Source organism: Nicotiana tabacum, chromosome 14 (genome assembly GCF_000715075.1).
Source record: "Nicotiana tabacum cultivar K326 chromosome 14, ASM71507v2, whole genome shotgun sequence".
Lineage (NCBI taxonomy): Eukaryota > Viridiplantae > Streptophyta > Magnoliopsida > Solanales > Solanaceae > Nicotiana > Nicotiana tabacum.
Window position 1 is genome coordinate 13,789,109 of NC_134093.1, and position 9,301 is coordinate 13,798,409.

General features: G+C 37.7%; 1 protein-coding gene across 1 annotated transcript; it reads left to right on the plus strand.

The window, feature by feature from the left end:
* The first annotated feature begins 7,206 nt into the window (after positions 1–7,206).
* LOC107771960 (uncharacterized) lies at positions 7,207–7,731 on the plus strand. Its single transcript, XM_075229976.1, has one exon. The coding sequence runs from the start codon at positions 7,207–7,209 to the stop codon at positions 7,729–7,731; it is 525 nt and encodes a 174-aa protein (XP_075086077.1).
* Positions 7,732–9,301: the final 1,570 nt, after the last annotated feature.

Here is a 9,301-nt window from a genome sequence, read left to right on the forward strand (position 1 = left end):
AAAACGGTATCCAGCATAATCTTTCAAAATTCTTTTAAAGATATAAATTTCTCAATCTCGTATCCTATCTCAACAGCTCGGAAAAATATCAAGTGCCAATATCAAATGAATAAGAAATACCATATAAAATGCAAGGCATCAATGGAAGGATAATCTCGTAAATATTTGGACTACTAGCGATATAACACACGATTATGCCGAGGTCGTACGACCCGATCCCGTAAGAAATATGATACTACCGAGGTGAACAACCCGATCCCATTATAAATGTGTACGCTACCGAGGGTCGAACAACACGAATCATAGATGCATCTATTATACTGCCGAGGCGAACGACCCGCTCCCACAAGAGTGTGGTATATAATCCTGCCGAGGCGAACGGCCCGATCCCATAAGAGTAAAAAGCTTTAACGGGTCCTTGACCCCACTCACGAATATACGTGTGAGTTACGACATTTAAGAAAAACTTTGTAATGAATATGCACAATGCGAGAGAAATTCATAAGGGAAGCACAAATTATTCCGTGAATTATCAAGTAGCTCGTTACATCTCTACAATAGCGAGTCTATCACCCTATGCAAGTCTTGTCTCAAGTCGTAACGCGAAATAAAGAAATTAAACAAGCAAAGATAACCCAAATAATACAATTATAGCATTGTGTGAACCTAAGTCTATCTGGACATAATAAGAAATTCTAGCATATGCACGAGCACCCGTCACCTCATACGTGCCTAGCTCCCACAACATGTAGCACATAAGAATATAACACGTACGGGGTTCCCTCTCACAACGTTAGAAATGAGACTTACCTCGCTCCGAAGTTTCATAACCAGCTCCAACGCCACTCTAACACCTCAAATCGATGCCCGTTGCTCCAAAGTAGTCAAACAATGTGCAAACCAATAAAAATATACTCTAATACTCATAATAAATCAATTTATAACAATTCCTAACACCGCTCGAAAAGTCAATAAAGTCAACCCTCGGGCCCACGTGTCCAGATTTCAAAAATTATTGAAAATAAATATTACCCATAACTCATGTGGTCTATATCCAGAAAATCATCCAATTCCATCGATGAATCGACTCTCAAATCAAGGATTTACCATTTCTCAACTTTGAGCTCAAAATCCTAATTTCTACAATCCAAATACGGATAAAAGTAATACCCAACGGAAATAACCATGGATAAATATCAAAATAAAGGTCATATATTTACCCCCTTGTTGAGACGAGAACAACGTCGCAAAAATCATATCAAACGGAGCTCTACAACTCAAGATATGGCCAAAATACTAAAGTTCTCGGTTTAAAACACTGTCTAGATGATTTTTCTTCATCGCCTTTGCGGGATACCTTTGCGTTCGCGAAGAGTAATTTTTTGCGTCGACCGGTCAACTCAGAAATCCTTCTTCGCGTTCGCGGAACCTCTCTCGCTTTCGCGAAGAACAAAGCTTCGCACCAAAAACCAGCAATTTTGTCCGACACGGAAATGGGCATAACTCTCTCATACGACATCAAAATTCAATGATTCTTATTTCTATGGATCCGTAATTACGATATGGGTCTGATAATTCAATATAATCACAAATAAAAAGTCATTTTCTCAATATAGTTCCCTTTATGCCCAAAGAGACGATGCCGAAATATCAAATAAAAGCGCGACACAACCCAAACACATCCTAAACACATCCGAGGCCTCTGGGACCCCATTCAATCATACAAACCAGTCCCAAAATATAATACGAACCTACTTGAGGCCTCAAATTATACCAAACAATATCAAAACCATGAATCGCACATCAATTCAAGCCTATTGTACTAATGAACTTTTAAACTTCTAAAACTCATGCCGAACTATACCAAACCAACCCGGAATGACCTCAAATTTTGCATGTAAGTTCCAAATGACATAACGGACCTATACCAACTCCCGAAACCATAATCCAGAATCGATATCAATAAAGTCAATTCTCGGTCAAATCTATCAACCTTCTAAACCTTCAATCTTCCAACTTTTGCTAAAAAGCATCAAATCAACCTACGGACTTCTAAATCCAAATCCGGACATACTCATAAGTCCAAAATCATCATACAAACCTATTGAAACTTTTAAATCTTGATTCTGAGGTCGTTTACTCAAAAGTCAAACCTTAGTCAACTCTTCCAACTTAAAGCTTCCGAATTTAGGAGAAGCCTACGATTGAGAATAGGATAGTTCTTCAAAAAACCCAAGCAGAATTGAAAAAATATCTAAGCTTAGAGGAGCAGTACTGGAAGCGGAAAGCAGGGATGACATGGTTTGCTGAAGGTGATAGAAACTCTAACTTTTTCCACAATTATGTTAATGGTAAAAGGCAGAAGTTGCAATTGAAATGGATACAAAATGCTGATGGCAACTGGCTAGAAGATCAGGAACATATGGCTAATGCTGCAATTGAGTTCTACTAGAAGCAGTTCACTACAGAATGGGATCCCACAGATTACTCTATGCTGGAGAACATACCTATAATGGTTACAATGGAGCAAAATTTAGAGCTGTGTAGATATCCAACACTAGATAAAGTTAAGGCTGCAGTTTTTGCACTTAGTGATAATAGTGCCAGTGGTCCTGATGGATTTACTGGACTATTCTATCAAGAGTGTTGGGATGTAATTTGCAATGACATACACAACATGGTTCTTCAATGTTATGTGGGTGCAACACTACCAAAGTTAATCACTTATACCAACTTGGTACTACTGCCTAAGAAGAACATGATTGAGACTTTCTTAGACTTAAGACCTATAAGTTTGAGTAACTTTATAAACAAGGTGTCGTCCAGGGTGATTTATGACAGACTACAAAGATTTCTACCTTCTCTAATCTCTCTTAATCAATCTGGATTTGTGAAGGGTAGGAACATATTTGAGAATATACTTCTTACACAGGAAATTGTCACTCACATAAGACTGAGAGGTAAGCCAGCTAATGTTGTCATTAAGCTGGATATGGCAAAGACTTACGATATGATATCTTGGAAGTATATGTTGCATGTATTAAGGAGAATGTGATTTGCAGAACACTTTATCACAATGCTGTGGAATTTGATCTTTAATAATTGGTATTCGGTCTTGGTGAATGACCAGACCACATGTTTCTTCAAATCAACAAGGGGAGTGAAGCAAGGAGATCCTTTATCTCCAACATTATTTATATTATTAGCTGAGGTACTATCTAGATCTTTGATTTGAGGATACAACTTTTAAGGGATTTGGTATGCCTAAATGGACTGATCTTTTGAATCACCTTGCATATGCTGATGATACAATAATATTTGCGTCAGCTCACCCCCCTTCATTGAACAAGATCATGGCAGTCCTTCATAGATATGAGCAGGTATCAGGCCAGTTGATCAACAAAGCTAAGATCTCATTTTACATGCATGATAATGTATCACGTGTAGTGTCTCAGGCAATGGGAGATATTACAGGATTTACCAGAGGATAATTCCCAGTCGTTTACTTAACGTGTCCTATTTTCTATGCTAGAAGAAGGAAGGAATATTATGCTGAGCTAGTGAAGAAAGTTAAGGCTAAGTTGCAGTCCTGGAAAGGAAAACTCCTATCGTTTGGAGGAAAAGCAACACTGATTAGTAGTGTGTTGCAAAGCATGCCTTTGTATCTACTATCAGTTCTTGACCCCCCTAAAAATATTATGGAACACTTACATCAGATCTTTGCAAGATTCTTTTGGAGTACTAAAGAGGAAGGAAGGAGTAGACATTGGACTTCTTGGCAAAACTTATGTCTTCCTAAAGAGTAGGGAGGACTAGGTTTCAGATCAATACATGATGTCTCAAGGGTACTTTTTGCTAAACTTTGGTGGAGATTTAGGACCACCAAAACTCTATGGTCTAACTTTATGTGGAACAAATACTGCAAAAAAATAATACATACTGTTATGCAATTCATACAAGGTTCTCATGTGTGGAGAAAAATGTTGAATGTTAGGGAAGAAGTAGAACATGAGATCCTTTGGGAATTGAAGAGTGGAACAACAAATATATGGCAAAAAAACTGGATATGTTTGGGTGCACTATATCATGTAGTGCCACCAGAATTCCCAATAAATGAGGAATTACAAGAGGTATCAAATTAAGGTAAGGAGGAGCATGGAATGAGCAGCTGCTGGAACAAAGTGTACCTGAAGATATTGCAGAACACATTAGACAACATTTCCACTATGAAGGCAGTGAGGAATACTGGGACAAATCACAATGGATGCCAAACTCTTCAGGCAAGTTTACTATTAGTAATGCCTGGCATTTCCTCAGACATAGAGAAATCCCTATTCCAGAATTCAAACACATGTGGATTAAAGGATTCCCATTCAAAATCTCATTTTTCTTGTAGATATTATGGAGAAATAAATTACCTACAGATGATATATGGAAAAGGAATGGATATATACAGGTATCAAGATCTTGGTGCTGCCAAAATCCACAGGAAGAGACCATTGAAAATATTATAACGACCCGACTTGTCGTTTTAAGAATTAGTGTCCCGTTCAATGGCTTAAGACCTCGAGCATCTTCATAGTGTGTATTATGACTTGCGCGCGCGGTCGAGTTTGATTTTTTGATGATTCAAGATTTAATTGAAAGAACAATATATTCTTGTTTTGGAAGCTTAAATGAAAAGAGTTGACCGGAGTTTGACTTTTGTGTAAACGACCTCGTAATGGAACTTTGATGATTCCAATAGTTTTGTATGGTGATTTTGGACTTAGGCGTATGTCCGGAATTGGAGTTGGAAGTTCGTAGTATAATTCAGCTTATTTTGGCAAAATTAGAAAGTTGATATGTGCTCATTATATTATTCTGTGTGTAGACAAGGACTATTAATATGATGGATATCAATTGGATATGATAATAAGTGTACGAGGCATATTATAAGTGATGTGGGGTCTAAGGAGAGGACTCCATATAAGGAGTTATGTGATTTATGACCTATAAAATTAAAGCTTTTCGAGTCTAGTTTCTAACGCTTCAAACCGTTTGTCATTTGGACACTCCTACAAGAAGTTATAACCAAATTACTAAATGCTGGCATAATACAATTCTGCGGCCAATTCTGCGGTCCGCAGAAGTAGTTGTGCGACCACAAAATGGTCGCAAACTTGTCCAGTGAAGCCCATTTCTGGGCATCAGTTTGGCGGTGCAATGTGCGACCCGCATACCAATTGTGCGATCCATTATGCGACCGCAGACTTGAGTTCGGAGGGTTAATTTTCCTATTTTCATAACCCGACCCATTTTGATAAATAGCCTTTGGGGCTTATTTTGGGGTGTTAATCTGAGGGTTTTAGAGAGAAGTAAGAGCATTTTAGAGAGAGAAGGAGAGAATCTAACATTTGAATCATCCAATCTTGCACCAATCTTCAAGAATCAAGGAATCCAATCACATGATCTTCATCTAAGAGGTAAGATTCAAATCCCCAGTCTTCAATTTCAAGTTTTGGGTAACAGATGGGTGATTGAGAGTATGATTTTTGGATGTAAGAGTATTATGCATATATGCTTATACCAATAAGGTTTGTGGGAAGATTGTTGAGCTCAAATAAGTAAGGATTGGGTTGTGGAGTGAAGGAAATCTTGTAGAAGAATCTTGTAACCAAATTTGCACACCTAGTGTTTGATAAAATGCTCAAATGAGCTGAAACCATGCATATCTTCCTAATTATAGTTCACTTTTATTATGTTTATAAATAGATTGAAGTTGCTAGGATTTCTGGAACATTGTAGTAATGTAAGGAAAGCTCAAGAAAGATTAGAGCCGTCCGGAGGTCAATTCACATGAGAATGCTATTTTGGAATATCGGCCTTAACTCCGTTAAGGTAAGTGTCTTGTCTAACTTTGTGTGGGGTAAACTACCCCTTAGGATTTGATATGATTGTGTCATTCATGTTATGTGAAGGTCGTGTACGCGAGGTGACGAGTGGGTACACAACCTATATGTGGTATTTGACCAGTTTGGACCGTTAGGCTCCTTTTATACACTTGTTTGTAAATATCGTGTCATGATTATATCTTTTGTTGTTAGAATTGTTTGTACATGCTTTACTTGAAATTTTTAGCACATATTCCATCCTTGTTGTCAAGTTTACCCTTATATGCTAATTGTTAATTGTAGTCACTTGTTGAATTACTGCTTTGTTTGTTACATGCCTTAATTATTAATTGATGCGTATAAAATATGCCTTGATTGTGGATTGTTATTACCTTTCTATTTGACTTCGTGAGCTATCATGTAGCTTTTTCATTAATTGTGACTTCTTCGTGTAGACTCGTTCTTCCTTTTGATTTTGTGGTACACCGTAATTAGTTGTTTAATTTGTGTTATTGGAGGAGCGGGTTGCACGCTGCAACTGGATTTTTTTTATGTTTATATTGTTGAAGCGGGTTGCAGATTCAGGTACCTCAGTGTTGTTGATAATCTTACTAATTGATCGGACATTATTGTGGAGACTTAAGGTATACCTGCTGTCACGTTCGCATGCCTCAAAGTCACCTTCTGATATTTTCCTGCACTGTTGATTTTATTATGGAACAATTGTATTTAGAAATTTTCTAGTAAACTCTGTAGAGCTTGTGACTTGTATTACCGGTTTTGGGATTGTAGGAAAATTTTCTATTTCATATTTATTCCAGATATTTGGTTGAATTATTATCATTTCAACTGAATTTTTTAAAAATGGCTAATATTATTCTAACGTTGGCTTGCCTAGCAAGTAAAATGTTAGGCGCCATCACGGTCCCGAAGGTGGGAATTTCGGGTCGTGGCAAGTATATTCCTAACTAGCCCCACTACTGACAAAGTTTGGAGGACATTCTTGGGGGCAGCAGGGATTAATATCTTACTGGTGCAGGTTAAACAAGTTATAAGGGCTTGGTGGAATGCAAAATGTTGTCCAAAACTGAATCCTTTGTTTAAGACAGCTCCAGCTATCATCACTTAGGAATTATGGAAGAAGAGAAACACAGGCAAAAATGGGGGATCAGTGTCTACTAATAGAGTCATACATAAAGTTAACAAGACTCTTCACTTCTTGGCAAGAGTTAGATATTCATGGTTATCCAATATACCATTACTATGGCCTGGCATGATCGAGGTTTTTGAAGAATATAGACCTATTCTGATCACTAGAAAAGTCACATGGCAGATGCCTTATGGAGGATGGTATAAATGTAACACTGATGGTGCTTCAAAAGGAAATCCGGGACATAGCTCAATTGAAATTTATGTGAGAGATGATGCATGTGATTTGATTCATGCAAGAGCAGTTGAAGTTGGCATCACTACCAATGTTGTAGCTAAAGCAAAGGCAATACTAGAAGGTCTGGAATACTGTGTTGAACAAGATCTACATCCCCTCATATTGGAGACAGACTCCTTGGTTTTGAAGAAGGTGATAGAAGGGGAATGGGATCCACCTTGGTGCTTAGGTGCAGAAGTACAGAAGATCAAGGAGATAAGGAATCGTTTCAGTATGATCTTCCAACACGTGTTCAGAGAGGGCAATACAATGGCTGATTTCTTAGCTAACATGGTGTTTTCTTTTGCAGTTAATCTTCAGTTTAACAACTTTTATGAATTGCCTACTGCAGGAAGGAGACTGATCAACAAGGACAAATCTCAAATCTCTAATCTAAGAGTAAGGATAGCAAAGAGAAAAGCACCTGATTGATGGATAGCAACGTTAATAAAATGACAGATGTTGCTTCATGCTTATTCACTTATGCCTCTGTGTCTCAATAAGACATCTCTCAGTGGTATTAGCTAAGCTCATTCTGGTGGTGTCTTATTGAGATATGGAAAAACTCAAATAAGAAGGCAAATGAGTTTTTGTCATAAAAAAACATTATGCTCCATTCCAATGTGACTGCATACTGGAATTCAATGTTCTACAGTCCACATATAGCATTACAATTGCTGCAGAGTTATGATTCTGGAACACGACTATTGTTAGGCTGCATTAGGAAGCTCGGGAAATCAAATTGCAAGATCTTTACAAGGCATTCTAACAGAATGCAAGGATGGCTGCTAAGAATCTTGAAATTCAACAACATGACAACACAGGTGGGCAAACAGTGCTGTGATATTTGGACAAACAATACACGTGGTCAGGTAATTAATCTCTCTGTCGGGATGTACAGTGTAATCCTATATGGCATCATGAGTTCAATTGATATTAGTAAAGATTCTGGGTATTGGACTGTAATGGGCAAACAAGTCTATTATATTACTCAAGAATTATACAAAATGTGCAAACGTGTTCTTGGGTGTATATGGTACAGCAAAACCAAATCAACAGTTAATTTGGCTCCTGATAGTGAAGAATCTTTCACGGCTACATCTGATGAACATCCTACCAAGATGCATGGTTTATTTTAGATATTACGACATTTTCTTTGTTCTGGGGTGGCAGATTTGAACTGAAAAAGAGCATATCGAGACAAATAGCTGATCACAAATAGTGGATGTTGAAGGGTCGAAACTGGAAAGAAACATCTTCCAATGCTGCGAGTGAGCACATATGTGATATTACAGATTAAAGAGCAGATCACACGTCTTCAGAACGATCCCATTTTGGTACTACTTCTCACATTTCTTTTGTCCAGTGGTATTAGTGTGGTTGCATACTCATTCTGGAGATGAGAAAATACTATATTGTACACATTCTTCAAGCGAGCAGTGTTTGTTTTATCCAAATGATCTTATTAGCCCCATGACTGACTACAAAGAAAAAAGGAATACATCATTGAGGAGGTCATGCTATACATGGATTTATCAGATTTGGATAGCTTCAGTGCAACGGTAAGACTGGCTGGAGTCCATACTTGCCTTGTCCATTGGAATCTTGTCCTATGGAATGCATAACTTGGTGCCTGATGTGAACTTTGGAGGTGCTACTGTTTGGTTGTTGCTCTTGGCTGTTGGATCACTAGCACTACTTTTTCCTGGAAGCATATATCCCATATCATTGTAATAGCTAGCTTATTATTTCTAGTCTTACTATTAGATACTAGAAGCTTTCATTTATTACATTGTCTTGAAAATCTTGTAATTTTGGACCCCTTTTTTTGGGTTATATATATATATATATATATTAGCCACTAAAAAAAAACTTCCCAAAATTCAACTCCGACCAACCGTACAAGTTATAAAACATGAAGTGGAGTTACCCAAGGCCTCAAACCACCGAAAGATGTGCTAAAGCTCAAAACGACCGGTCGGGTTGTTACATTCTCCCCTAC

Excerpts from the sequence above, each read along its gene's own strand:
- LOC107771960 (XM_075229976.1), top strand. The coding sequence starts at position 7,207 with ATGCCTTATGGAGGATGGTATAAATGTAACACTGATGGTGCTTCAAAA.